The sequence below is a fragment of the Prionailurus viverrinus genome, chromosome A2 (genome assembly GCF_022837055.1).
Source record: "Prionailurus viverrinus isolate Anna chromosome A2, UM_Priviv_1.0, whole genome shotgun sequence".
Classification (NCBI taxonomy): Eukaryota; Metazoa; Chordata; class Mammalia; order Carnivora; family Felidae; genus Prionailurus; species Prionailurus viverrinus.
This window is the reverse complement of record NC_062562.1, coordinates 24,115,965-24,131,015: the sequence shown is the minus strand read 5'-3', so window position 1 is coordinate 24,131,015 and position 15,051 is coordinate 24,115,965. Positions and strand designations below refer to the sequence as shown.

The window sequence follows — 15,051 nt, the reverse complement described above, 5'->3', positions numbered from 1 at the left end:
ATATATACTCTGTCTGCCTAAATTGGAAATCATGACATCTACTCAGGCTTTACCCTCCTTCAGCATTAAAAGCATGGGACTTTTGAACATCTATTCCTTTTGCAGGCTTTAAATATAATGGTTGTGGGGTGCCTGGGTGGCGCAGTCGGTTAAGAGTCCGACTTCAGCCAGGTCACAATCTCACGGTCTGTGAGTTCGAGCCCCGCATCAGGCTCTGGGCTGATGGCTCAGAGCCTGGAGCCTGTTTCCGATTCTGTGTCTCCCTCTCTCTCTGCCCCTCCCCTGCTCATGCTCTGTCTCTCTCTGTCCCAAAAATAAATAAAAGTTGAAAAAAAAATTAAAAAAAAAAAAATAAATATAATGGTTGTGCAGATTACCCAGATTTACATCTGCTTGGAACCATGTCTTAACATGTTTTCTCTCATATTGCTTTTTGTTCTTAGTGCAGGTTTGGTATAGATTTCTTCAGGATGATTTTGTAGCTTTGTTATGAAATTAAGTAATCTAGTCATTCAAAATAAGGTTTTAGATTATAAGAATATCAGTCATTATCTTAAAGACAAAATCTAGTAGGTATAGTCCTGGTTTGTTTTTTAGTAGATTTAAATGTAACCTGCATATCTTCCTAACATTTTGCAAAATTACAAGTATACAGATATTTTATATAGTTTTCAAGTCACTTGATAGACTTTGGGGTTTTGGTAATAGAGTTTAAGGTGAATACAGTACAGGTATTAATATATATTATTCATACTACCAGCATGTCTGAGCTCATTTCTCCATTGATACAGTTTTCTTTTTTTAAAAAAATTTTTTTTCAACGTTTTTATTTTATTTTTGGGACAGAGAGAGACAGAGCATGAACGGGGTAGGGGCAGAGAGAGAGGGAGACACAGAATCAGAAACAGGCTCCAGGCTCTGAGCCGTCAGCCCAGAGCCCGACGCGGGGCTCGAACTCACGGACCGCGAGATCGTGACCTGGCTGAAGTCGGACGCTTAACCGACTGCGCCACCCAGGCACCCCAATACAGTTTTCAAATTATGAAAATAAGCTTTCATTTATGGGAAATTTTAGTTTTGTGCAAAATTTTAGAACCTGTCATATCTGTAAAGAAAGGGATGGATATTCTTGTACAGTCTAAGCCAGTGGTTTGATTGAATTCCTGCCCACAAATGTCTTATGATAATTTTTAAATATACTTGATTTTTTAAATTTTTATGCTACCATTCCAAACTTAACTTTGAAAGATGGTTTTTCTTTCTCTTTCCCTTCAGAGTCTCTGCAGCCTATTGGCTCTCTTGGGCATGATGCTGATTTGAGACCTCAGCAGCAAGATACCTCTAACTCCGGTGTTGCTGACATCCATCGGCTGTTTAACTGGCTATCAGAAACACTAGCAAATGCACGTCATTCTGATGCATCCTTGACAGACACAGTCAACAAAGCCTTAGGATTGAACACTGATGATGCCTATGAAGAGTTGAGACAAAAGCATGAGTATGAGTTGAACTCTCCCGCAGATAAGAAAGAATATGAGCAGCCTACTTGTGCAAAAATTGAAAATGTGCATTTTAAGGGTACTCAGAGCCCATTGTTAGAAATTGATAAATCATTGTTAAAGTATCCTGTTGCTGTTTCTACCAGTGAAGTAGGCACTGACCATAAACTACATTTGAAAGAAGTAAGCATATGTCTTTTGATTACCTTTGTTGCTTTTGTGAATGTGTGTCTGAAAGAGGATGTAGGTGTGTTTCAATGGTTTTTTTTTTCCCCTTTCAAAAAGAAATTACACATTTACAATGAAAGTATCCAGGATAGTATTTCTAAGTTATCCCTGTTACAGAGGGATAAATGTAGATGTAGTTGTTTTCCTTCCTGCTTAGAGAATTATGTATATAGGCTTATATATAAAGTTGAATCCTCAAAAGATTAGTTTTCTACTGGCAGTACCAGAATCCGAAAGTGAGGCAGATGAGGTGACGACAGCCTGTACATCAGTGTCACAAACAAGACTAGGTACTTTGTATTTTTCATGCAAATAGGAATGGAAAGTGAGTGTCCTTTAGGATTACCTCTGAAGTGACTCAGCATTGCTTGACAGGACATCCAGTTTGTTTATGATACAAGCTTAGAGAGTACTGATCTCTAGCTGAGAAGTAACCTTATCTCCTCCAAGAAGGGGTTGTATCTCTGGGGAATAATAATAATAGGATAGCACCATGTTCCTACTGGCTTATTTATAATTTCCTCTTTCCTCCTGTATTTCTTCCCTGTCTTTGAATAAAAGTTGTATGCATGTCCCCAGGCTTTCTCCATGCAGTTTTAGGATATTTTTTTTTTAAGAGGAGGTTGATGGCAGGAGACCACTTGGGGAAGTATGTAACTTATGTAACTTAAATTCTTAACATTTCTTGACATATTTAATACTCTAAATCAGGTCAATGGCAGCATCAGCCCATTGCCTATTTTTGTAACTAAATTTTTTTGTGGAATACAGCCATGCTCATGTGCTTAGGTATTGCCTCTGGCTGCTTTTGCACTACAGTGGCAGAGCTGAGTATCTGGCCCACAAGGCCTAAAATATTTGGTGCTTTACCAAAAAAAGCTTACCAACCTCTGCTCTAAATCAACATCAAATTATGTTTTGAGGGAAAAAATTATGTTTAAATTTAAGACTAGAGAGTTACAACTTTGTCATGTTGATCTTACTCATTTGTAACGTTTAGATTGAAGCTTGTGGATTTGCTATTAAAAAATAGTTGTTTAGGGGCGCACTGCCTGGCTCAGTTGGTGGAGCATGCAACTCTTGATCTTGAGTTGCGAGTTCAAGCCCCACGTTGGGCGTGGAGCCTATTTTAAAAAAGAGAGAGAGAAAGAAAGAAAGAAAATAGTTGTTTATTCTTGACATAAAGATTAATTGAAAAGAAAGCTATTGAATGTGTACTCTAATTTTTAGGATCCAAATTTAATTAGCATGAATAATTTTGAAGATTGCAGTTTGTGTCCCACTGTTCCCATTGAACATGGATTCCGCAGACAATCTAAGTCAAATGATGTTGAAGAGACTGAAATACATTGGAAACTGATTCCAATTACAGGTAAGAACAAGTATACTGAGACTTAGGTTTGCTTGGTTTTACTTAGGGACCAGTTTCCTGATGGGTTTCATCTTTTCTAGATTCCATTCTTGGGTCACTAGGTGGTTCATCTTACTTGGCTCTGACATCTTGGTATCTTATTTTGAACAATGTAATTGTTCATTATTGAGTGTTGCTGTTTTTGGTCAGTATCAGCAAGTATGTGCAAAACAGCCTATAAAATCAGAAGGATTTAAAACATACTTACTCTTCCTGTGGAGTTGTTAGCATGCAGACTTCCAAATGAAAATTGTTGACAGAAATGGAGTTTCTGATAAGGTGAGCTAGTGACAGAGATGAAATGATGGTCTTTGGGGTAGCGGATTAAATACTATCTTCTCAAATTATTAGAGCAGACTTCACTGTAACAAGCTATCATCTGAGAAGTGGGCATGTTGAGGTTCATCATTTGAAAGAAATTTCATATTTGAAAGAAATTTCTTAATATTAGATTATCCTAGAGAAATTAAGTCATTGTAGAGAATGGCCTAAAATTATCAAATGCAAAAATCCCTAGAAAGCTTATTGAACCATGTAGGTTAGCAAATGTTGAAAGATCATTTTGCAGTATTCTAATTTCTCTGTGCAAACACATACATATATACACACATATATACATACTCTTAATATTCCAAGTTCTTACTCATCTTTGTAAGCTAAGCATTTTTGGAAATATTCCCAGGGCACATCTTTTCCATTCCTAGACCTTTATATAAACTTTAAAAAGAAAAAACAAATAACTTTTTGCTAAAAAGTCAGTAGACTGGCTTGTGACCCAGAAGCTACTAAGGCCTCCAAGGCCTCTGAGAAGAATTTCTAAAACTTGATGAGTTTCCATGGGCTTTAGCACATTCTCTACTTAGTACCTTACCAGAGGGGGCAAGAGCCTCAGGAGTGAGGTAGAGAGGTAGCTGATACTTAGGAGCTGGAGACATCGGCTTGAGTAGGAGGAACAATAAGAAAGTAGGCAGTTCAAGATGATTATCCTAACCATTCTTCGTTTAGGCACCTTCATAGTTGATGTTCAGAGCTATTTGAAGGCACAGCATCTAGGTGTTGATATTCTATCATCACCTGAACGGAAAGGGAAACAACTTGCTATTTCTGAATGACCCTTCTGGATTATTTTAGGCAAAAGGTGGAATACTTGGATTTGTTAGCATTTGGGGTTGTCTGAAAGGTGCTTAATAGGTATCACCAATATCTGAAGAGAGTCTACAAATCTAATGGATGCTTTCCCTCAGGAGGGAATGCAAGAAGCCCAGAAGACCAGCTGGGGAAACATGGTGAGAAACAAACACCAGGTGAGAAGGCTCCCTTTGCTTTTCTTCCCAATGTGCCCTTCTTCAGAATTGCTACTTGCATTTCTGGTTCTCCATCAATAGGGCATCATATTAAGTTCTGTTAATGACAGAAAATTTGGACAATCTCATATTTGCATTTAAATCATTTGATTTGTATCAAAGAAGTCACTGAATCATTCTTAGAGGTTAAGTTTTCTTCGCCTATAGTGTGATTCTATCTGATATGATGACTTCAGAAGACTGGAATATTTTTCTTAATCTGTTCCTGCAGAATATCCTATGAGAAGCAGTCTTCAAGTTTCTTTAAGACCATTTAAGGCCTTTTACTAGGATTAAAGCCATTTATCTTTTAGGTACATTATTCCTAATCTTGGATTTTTTGACCCAGTTCTTCTTCTAATTATTTAAATAAGACAGTGTAATTAAGAGATTAGGAAACTTTGGGATTCCAGAAACAATTACAGATGTTGCTGATTAGCTAGTTGCCATTGGTTCCTAGAAGACCTATTCTTTTGTCTGAAATCAGTCAATTGAACATCTCTGCAGATGGGCATAGGCATTGTTTTCTTGCTTTGAGTTTGGTGGTCAGACTTTTTTGTTTCCATTTCGTTGTGTCTTACTCTTTCAGAAATCTTCAGTGGTGGTTTGTTTTTTTGTTTTTGTTTTTTCTTAATTTTGAAGAAAAGCCAAGTGACTTTTAATTTTAGTAGATCTTTATGGTTTTCCTCTCTTTGGGGATTAGAAAAAGATTGAATAGTTTTCTTCAAGGACGTCTTTGTCCTAGGAAAAGATGACCCCAAAAAGCAAAACAGGAATAACAGATCTATGACATAAAGTGCATAAATCTTTAGTGCACAGCTCGATGGATTTTTACATGTGCATACACTTATGTTACCTCTATCCAAATTGAGATGTAGACCATTTCCAGCACCCCAGGTTTTCTTTTGTATGTTTCCAGTCAGTACTCTCCCTGACCCAACAGTAATCACTAATCCGATTTCTTTCACAATAGATTATTTTTACCTGTTCTTAATTAAGGTAAATGGAACCTACACATGTCCTGTTTTGTTTTTGGCTCTTTCACTCAACATTATGTCTGGAATTCATCTATTTTCTATCTGTCAGTAATTCTTTCTCATTAGAAGCAGCAGGGCATCTTGTTTATGCTTCACCATGCTCCCTCAGTCCTCTTATTTGGCATACCCATCTTTATATTTTGTGTTTAATAGTGTAAATACCTGAATGATGCTGCCTTTAGAGAACTCACTACTCACACTTAAAATCCTGCATTGCTTGAATGTCAGTAGAAAACATGCATTATTCTTGATATCTGTGTGTTTTTCTTTTAAATCATTTACTGATGAAGACATTTTTTAAAATAATAAAGTCAGTGTTAGTAATTAGAATCATATAGGGGAAATTTGTGCAAAATAGAATTAGGTGATGATAATTTGCATTTTTAAGTGGGGTTTGTTTAGAGGGTTTTTTTTCTTAATATTTATTTTTGAGGGGGGTGTGAGCACATGTGCACAGAGGAGGGGCAGAGAGGGAGGGAGACAGTATCTGAAGCAAGCTCCGTGCTGACAGCAGAGAGCCTGATGTGGGGCTTGAACTCATGAACCACAAGATCATGACCTGAGCCAAGGTTGGACGCTTAAACTGACCGAGCCACTAAGGGGACCCTAGAGTTGTTGTTGTTGTTGTTGTTGTTGTTGTTGTTTTAAGGTTTATTTATTTATTTTTGAGAGAGAGCATGCATAAGCAGGGGAGGGGCAGAGAAAGAGGGAGGGAGACACAGAATCTGAAGCAGGCTCCAGGCTCTGAGCTGTCAGCACAGAAGCTGAACAGCTTGAAGCTTGTGCTTCACAGCACAAGCACGTGAAGCTTGAACCCACGAACTGCGAGATCGTGACCTGCTCCAAAGTCAGACGCTTAACCAACTGAGCTACCCAGGCACCCCTAAAGCTCTGTTCCACTTTAGAAAAAAATTCCTTTTATCCATAGCCCTTCAAGTATAAGCTTATTGGTTTGAACTACAGCTGTACATTTTGGGAAGCAGGTTATTTCACTTGAAATAATAATCAGAAATTTAAAAATTATAGGTAGTCTTCTGCAACCCATTTGTTATGTAAGATAGAATTTAAAATGTATTTTGTGTGTGTACTAAACCCCATGTTGCAATTTTAAGAAGGATGTTTTGTATTCCTGAGTTAATTTATGGAACTTGAATTTTCTGGTTTCCAGTTTCATATAGTTTTCTTATCTTGGTGCATTGGTTATTTTGTTCCCCTTCTACCTATAGACCTGTTGTGGTCTTGCTGACAGGTGTCTGTGCAGTAGTTAATGGGTGGAGTGGCTCATGGTAAATACCAAGATTGGTGGAAAAATGTCACAAGCTGACAGCTGCTGATGCTGTTAAAGCCCTTAGAAAAGTGTGAATATGAGGAAACCCAAACTGAATGTGTGTGGAGAGGGCATGCAGCCACACCTAGGTGCAAACTTGAATAGGGAATTCACTATATCTTTAAAGTACCGTGGTTTTGAAGACTATACTTGTGCCTGCACTTCTTCGTATGGAGGTACCATTTTGTAGACTACAACAGCAATTTGTTGGGGAATATTTGCTAAGATCTAAGAAAATTAAAAATAAAATTGTATAATACCATCTAGGCAAAGATTTTTTCTTTTCCTAAAAATATTATTACTATAAATTGCCGTTAAACATATTTTCCCCTTTTAAAAAAGGACTTAGGGTGTCTGTTTTGAACTGTAGTTTTAAAACCATATTGTGTTTTGAATTTAGAATTTCTGGGGAAAAAAGTATAATCTGTGGATTGTGCTGGTTGTCAAAAGTCAGAGTTATGGTTCCATTAAAATCAGTAGTTAGCTGAATGACCTCTTCATCTCAAGAGTGTAACTGTTAATGCAGATATGAAATATGTCCTCTTCCATATTCTTGAGCCTTTCTTTTCCTGATCTGAGAAGCAGAAATAAGCAAATGACTTAATTTGTATTGTTGCCAGTTCCAAATTGGCATTTGTTCAAACACTTCAAAAGGAATCAAGGAAAATAACATCCAAACTTGTTACTCTAGCTACCTAAATCCAAAAACCAGCCATAGATAGGGCACTTAGAAAATAGGGTTCACATCATTATTTGAGATTCTTATTCTACCTTCCAGTATGTAATTAATTCTAAGTATATGCTTTGATCTGACATTCCTATTTATGAGTTTGTGTTTTCAGGTGTTATTTTTTTGGATTGCTGTTACAATAATGAACTCTTCCTATATAGGTATGAAATCACCAGAAGAACAACTGGTGTGTCTGCCACCACAGGAGGCCTTTCCTAACGACCCCCGGGTAATAAGTAGACAGAGAAGTTCTGATTACCAGTTTCCATCCTCTCCATTTACAGACACACTAAAGGGCACCACTGAGGATGACGTGTTGACAGGTCAGGTGGTGACAGTGGAGGAGCAGTGTGTGCCAGCAGCAGAGCCACCAACAATGAGTGAAACCACAGAGAGGACAGTGTTAGGAGAGTACAGTCTCTTTTCTAGGAAGATAGAAGAGATTTTGAAGCAAAAGAATGTTTCATATGTCAGTAGAATTTCCACACCTATTTTTTCAACACAAGAGAAGATGAAACGGCTTTCTGAGTTCATATATTCTAAGACTTCCAAAGCTGGTGTACAGGAGTTTGTAGATGGCTTGCATGAGAAACTAAATACTATTATTATCAAAGCATCAGCCAAGGGTGGGAACTTGCCACCAGTCAGTCCTAATGATTCTGGTACTAAGATAGCACTGAATCCTCTGGGAAAGCCCGTCATCCCAATTTCCTCAAGTGACTTCAACAATAAACAGCTCCTTGAGCCACTTTGTAGTGATCCTTTGAAAGACACCAACTCCAGTGAGCAGCATTCCTCTTCATCTTTGGGTTTAACCGAAGTAGAAGTGAACCAGCCACACCATGCCACAGAGCTAATGGTGACTTCTGACCATACTGTACCTGGTGATATTGTACGGGAACCAGTAGAAAAAGAAACAACAAAATCGCCCAGTGATGTAAACATTTCTGCCCAACCAGCTCTTTCAAATTTTATAAGCCAGTTAGAACCTGAAGTATTTAACAGTTTGGTTAAAATCATGAAAGATGTCCAGAAAAATACTGTGAAATTTTATATTCATGAAGAAGAAGAGAGTGTGCTCTGTAAAGAAATAAAGGTAACTAAATGAGAAGGTAATAGTAATGCTATATAAACTTGTCTTGTGTCTAATGTCTATAAAATGATTTTTTTTGTTTTTAAATGTTGATGATATACTTTCTTACGTAATTTAATACAGACTGAAATAAACTAGTAAGTTCAATTAAATTTAGAACCTGTGATCTAAGTATCTTAGGATTAACATCTTGTTTTATTAGGTGGTATTGAAGACCATTTGTATGCACACTGCAAATACCTTTAAACTCTTGATTCAGAGATTTTAAATGCTTTGTACTTGGGTTTTTAATGAAGGGGAGGGAAAGATACAGAGAAGTAGAGGAAGCTATCAGTGTTTACCTCTTATGGGTTTTTTATCAATCAGATAGAAAAAACTGTCCAGGGATGACCTAATCATGATATATGTGATCTTTTGGCATTTTCTTGATACCCTGGTCATGTCAGGATTCCTTATAGCCTTTTTGATCAAAAAACATGATGATCATGAAAGATTCCTCACTGCAAGGTGTATTTTTTTTCTACTGAAGCTACAGAGTAAGACTAGTGTTTCAAGTATGTGATTTTTAAAAACACTTGCGTGTGTCTGTGCAGATGCATAAGTATGTAACATTTGTAACGATAGGTAAATTATAACACAGTAACAATTATATCAGTGTTTTCATATTAACAATTAGCATTCACTAAATTACAGGATTTCAATTCCTTAAGGGAATACCATAGGTTTTAAAATAAATGCCTCCTCCCATTTATGGAATTTACTTACCATGATGAGTTTCTGTTTGTTTTGTTAGAGGAAGCAGAAAGGACTATAAATAAGGGCCTTGTAGCCTACAGTGGCCCAGAAACTCTGTGCTCTGTGCTGCTGACATGTCCTGAGCCTTTGTCAGTTTGGGGATCTCTTTGATGTCAGCATGTTTCATGTAGTGCAGCCATAAGAACATGAAGGGCATGGAAATGAAGAGGGAGGAAGAGCGCTCAGTGTGATTTCTTGGAAAGATGAGATCAGACTGTTCAACCATCTTACCTAAAATGAACTTGCTTTTAAAACTTCTTACTGTAAAAAGACCAAAAATTATATACTGGTCTGTCAGCAATTTACTTTTTCATTACCTGACTGTAAGCTGTTTTGAGATCTGCCCAGAAGCTTTAATTATCTAATAATACAGAAGACGCTGCTTTATTTAATTTAGGGCTACATAGAAACATCCTCTTTGGGGGTGACACTTGTAGACCGTTCTTAACAGAGCAGTAGACTGGTTGTGAGGCAAGCTGGGTTTAGATTTAATGGCTATCTAACCAGCCTTGCCAATCTTGAGAAAATTAATCTGCTCCTGTATCTGTGAAAAGAGGAATGTGACCTCTAGGACCCTGCAGTTTACCTCAGACTTCAGGATTCCACCAGCAAGCAAAGAGCAAAGGAAATTGCCTGTACTACCACCATGTGTCCTTTGAAAGGTAGTACCATGTCACCAACATGGAGGGAGGTATTAATTAGATGGGAGGGTCTATTTCGGCTGAAGGTATAAACTTGACAGACATGGCTAACTAGTATGTGAATGCCATTGTATACGCTGAAGCTCTGTATGAATGACTTTGGGACTGTTGTGAATTAAATGAGCTACAATAAGAAAAGTGCTTTATAACTAAAGGAGTATACTGGCAGCCTTGCTGCAAATAGCCAAGGGCTTGCCTTAAATGGAGTGGAAAATGGGAGTGAGGGAGTGGTTGATGATTGGACTCTGGGTTGCCCAGAATAAGTAATGGAACTGGATTAAGAACCTGGCTAACCACTGTTCTTATGGTTCTTTCTATTACCCACCATTGACATTTACTTAGTTTTCACTGCATAGCATTGTAACATTGTGACTGGCCACTTAAATTCTGAGCTATAGGTTGTTCTGTAAGAAGAGTGGACTTGATCTCTAGGGTCCCTAGAGTATAAGGTCATCATTGCTAGTGTTCGAACAGTAGTTACACTTGCCAGTTTATCTTGCATTTGTAGTGTTAAATGGATATTTGCAAAAAAAAAAAAAACTTCTTAATGTTGATTTAGTTTTTTTCTTTAACAGGAATATCTTATCAAATTAGGCAATACAGAATGTCATCCAGAACAGTTTTTGGAAAGAAGATCAAAATTAGATAAACTATTGATTATTATTCAGAATGAAGACATTGCAGGCTTCATTCACAAGGTAGAATATTAAGTCAAATTCACTATTATTTTGGCTATAAAAACTCCCTTATTTTAAAATCTTACTGCCTTTGAGACTAAAGCTCTTTGTTTTTTTTTGTTTTTTTGTTTTTTTTTTTTTTTTTTTTAATTTTTTTTCAACGTTTATTTATTTTTGGGACAGAGAGAGACAGCATGAACGGGGGAGGGGCAGAGAGAGAGGGAGACACAGAATCGGAAACAGGCTCCAGGCTCTGAGCCATCAGCCCAGAGCCCGACGTGGGGCTCGAACTCGCGGACGGCGAGATCGTGACCTGGCTGAAGTCGGACGCTTAACCGACTGCGCCACCCAGGCGCCCCTAAAGCTCTTTGTTTTTAAAATATCCTTGTAAGGTCTGAAAAGAGAGAAAACTTCAAGGTTGGTAGATTTAGGGCTTGAGACCTAAATGATCCTTCTGTGAATCAGTTTGTGATCAAGTTTGTACCTTTGCAAAATTTTAAATTGCGGCATGTCCCATACCCTCCCTGTCACTCATCAAGACTAGGAATACTGACTCCTTGAATGTCAGTGGGTCTGTTCACTCTCTTTACATTGTCATTTTCATTCGTATGTCCCAGGTAAAACCTGTTTGTACCCTCTCTCTGCCACATCATTTCCCCTTTCCGTTGCATTTGGAGGAACCCCACCCAGTCTTCTGAGCTTGTCTCAAGTCCTACTGCCCTTTGAAGGCTTTCCTGACTGTTCCAGTACCATAGGCTCTTGCCCTCTGAATTCTGCCTGCACTCACAGGGCCATACAGGTTGGCCTATATCATTGTTTCCAAGTCCGTTTGTAGGTACCTTTTCTTTAGAGCATTCTGTTTATGGTATTCACCGAGTACATAAATGTTGATTTATGTATTTGAACATGTTGGGAATATTATTTTTGTGCTTGGCTTTCCAGAAGCAACACACTAATATAGATGAGCTGTAGTGCATTTTGTTAGACTTTATCCTATAGGTCACTTCACACTTGAGTCTTAACCATTTCATTCTTTATTTGTTTTTGTTTTGGGATTTAAATAGGTACCTGGCTTGGTGACTTTAAAGAAGCTCCCTTGTGTTAGTTTTGCTGGTGTTGATAGTCTGGATGATGTTAAAAATCATACATACAATGAATTATTTGTATCTGGAGGTTTTATCGTGTCTGATGAATCCATTCTAAATCCAGAAGTTATCACAATTGGTAAGATTTGTGCATTCTTTCGAGTATGAACTTCTGTCTTTTCTAGGTTTTTCTGATTAATGACTCATGGTTTTGTGTTTTGTTTTTAAAGTTTATTTATTTTGAGAGAGCTAGAGCGCATACGAGCAGTGGAGAGGCAGAGGGAGAGAGAGAATGAGAATGAATATCCCAAGCAGGCTCCACATGTCAGTGCAGAGCCCGACGCAGGGCTCTATCCCACAAACTGAGATCATGACCTAAGCTGAAACCAAGAGTCAGACATTTAACTGACTGAGCGACCCAGGCACCTCAGTGACTCATGCTTTTTAAATGTATTGTCCATTCTGCCAATCACAGATAACTAATACATTTTCATCGTTTTCTTGAGGTTTTATTGCCTCAAATTTCTTTACTCTTCTCTTAGTCTTTGCAAATAATTTCCTCTAAATCTGGTATAAAGCAAGGCTACCTGCTCCTACTGCATTTGTATCACTTCTGCTTTGTTATTGTTATCATCCTGTTCTTTTTTTTTTTTTTTTTTATGTAGATGTTCTTAAATCTAAGAGTATGTATAGATCTGTCTCCCTCAGAGGGAAAAAAGTGGGGGGCAACACTACATAGGAAAGTAGACATTTATGGAAACCAATTTGACAATAAATTTCATATATTTTAAAAAAAACAAAGTAAAATAAAAAACAAAAAAGGAAAGTAGACATTTCTGTATAATATCAACAAAAATTTCTTCCATAATTCAGTTGTGGATTGACTATTATTTATTGAATTTAAGATGAACTTTGTTATCTCTAACAGAAAACCTTAAAAATTTTTTGACATTCCTCGAAGAACTTAGTACTCCGGAAGGAAAATGGCAATGGAAAGTCCACTGTAAATTTCAGAAAAAACTAAAGGAATTGGGCAGGTAAGATTTGAAAAATAACTGTATAATGGTTGCTGATTTAAAATTTTATTTTTCTGTGTTTATAGATTATCATTGATGCTGCTCAGTTTTCACAGGTATCTTTAGCCAGCCATAAGGGAATGTAGATATAATTCTAGCCTATTTGGAAGTAGTATTCTTATTTAGGTAGAGTTTTTCTTAAGTTGAAGTTCTAGTTTCTAGTTATGTATATAGGTAAAATGGTTTTCATCTTTGCCAGTTGGGGATTTAGAATAATCAAGAGGGAATAGTCTGCTTTTTTTTTTTTTTTTTTTTTTTTTTTTTAACCAAACTGTATATGCCAACTAGGTCAGACTCTTTCCCAACTGAGGACTAATTTAGGCAGCTAATCTAGTGACGCGCATACATACTGAGACAAGGATTGATCCCGACATAAGGGGATTTGTGATTAGGACATTTATTTATGGAAATAGGTGATTTCTAGCATACCCAGTGGTCCTTAGAACACTAGTCAGCTTGAGAGGCTTCACAAATGATAGAGGAGTTTTGGATACTGTATCTTCCTACTAGAGAGTCCATATAGTATATTTACATAATTAGGGATCTGAGAGACTAAGACTTCTGTTCTACAGGGGTGCTTGCATGGCTCATTCGGTGAATTGTCCGACTCTTGATATTGGCTCAGGTTGTGATGTAAACGGTTGTGAGATGGAACCCCATGTCTGGTTCCTCGCTGAGTGCGGAACCTGCTTGGGATTCTGTCTGCCCCTCCCCCACTCACACTTTTTCTCTCAAAATTAAAAAAAAAAAACCTACATTTTGTCAGCCAGCATTTCTGAAACAGACTACAAAACACTTTTTTTTTATACCCTAATACCTTCTAATCCCATGGTACACTTAAGAAGGAAATTCAGGCTTAAATAACTGAAAAGTAACTTTTTGTAGTAATTCACTCTTTTGAAACTTGTTTTATCTTCAAATCATGTGAAATAGGCATCAGTAAAGCCTTACTTTTGTATACCAGATAACAGTGAGGCCCACAGGTGTAACTCTGGTACAAAGTTAGTACCTTTATCTTCCTGACAGTAGTCAGTAATTTCTACCACTTGTTGCCTTGTGCTTGGAGGTGTAGAAACAGCTTAGAGCCATGTATTTTTTTGAAGGAGATATTTATATATATTTTTTGTCCTTCTGTGTCCTTCATTCAAGTTCTAAATTAGTAAAGTTAAAGGGAACTGTTGTTTTTTATTAAGTAAAACAACTGAGATTTTTTAGCCTAAGCTGAATAGCCAGCTCTCAGGCTATTACACCCATATGAAGCCCCTGGACTTACATGTAGGTTGCACAATTCCTGCTCCCTTCTCTCCCCTAGGAGAAACCCATTCACTAGGCACTGAACTAAGCAGTGCAGTTGTCATTAGTTGCCTCAATTGAGAAATTATGGTTTTAATTTGAAGCAAAAATTTCCATACTGTAGAAATGCAGATCCAGATATTGAACTATTTAATTTCACAGATTGAATGCTAAAGCTCTAAGTCTGTTGACGCTTCTGAATGTCTATCAGAAGAAGCATCTGGTTGAAATTCTGTCGTACCACAATTGTGATTCACAAACTCGAAATGCACCAGAATTGGATTGCCTCATCAGACTTCAGGCTCAGAACGTACAGCAAAGACACATAGTCTTTTTAACAGGTAAAGAGCGCCCTTAAGCTTCCTATTGTGAATGTAGGTGTGGATGCAAGGATTTTCTGGGCCTGTGGTAGGTGTTGAGCACTTTTATGGGGAATGGGGGCAGGCACCATCATTTGTCCATGTATAGTTTCAAGTGTTTTATACTAGAAACTTGTTTTTAATTTAGAAAAGAATATCAAGATGATTTCCAGTTATACAGATAATGGAATAGTGGTTGCAACTACTGAAGACTTTATGCAAAACTTTAAAAATCTTGTGGGCTATCACAACTCAATCACAGAAGAAAACCTTCCACTGCTTGGTGCTAATGAGAATCTTGAGTCGCAGTCAGGTAACTTTTCCGTAGTTTTCCTTTTCTTTAAGGCAGACAGAAAAAGAGGAACGGTTTTGTTTCATTTTCATATAACGAAATGCC

At 37.4% G+C, this 15,051-nt stretch overlaps 1 protein-coding gene across 7 annotated transcripts in view; it reads left to right on the top strand.

The window, feature by feature from the left end:
* Positions 1-15,051, top strand: part of TASOR (transcription activation suppressor) — a 51,348-nt gene that overhangs the window by 34,780 nt on the left and 1,517 nt on the right. For 2 of the 7 annotated variants that reach the window (XM_047850368.1, XM_047850371.1), the window contains exons 15-23: positions 1,276-1,682; positions 2,958-3,099; positions 4,383-4,442; positions 7,860-8,671; positions 10,740-10,862; positions 11,906-12,065; positions 12,855-12,963; positions 14,458-14,636; positions 14,803-14,967. In XM_047850368.1, coding sequence (XP_047706324.1) covers positions 1,276-1,682; positions 2,958-3,099; positions 4,383-4,442; positions 7,860-8,671; positions 10,740-10,862; positions 11,906-12,065; positions 12,855-12,963; positions 14,458-14,636; positions 14,803-14,967 — 2,157 coding nt within the window. Of the gene's footprint in view, positions 1-1,275; positions 1,683-2,957; positions 3,100-4,382; positions 4,443-7,736; positions 8,672-10,739; positions 10,863-11,905; positions 12,066-12,854; positions 12,964-14,457; positions 14,637-14,802; positions 14,968-15,051 lie in introns of all 7 variants that reach the window. The other 5 variants (XM_047850366.1, XM_047850370.1, XM_047850369.1 and 2 more) reach the window with 3 other exon arrangements.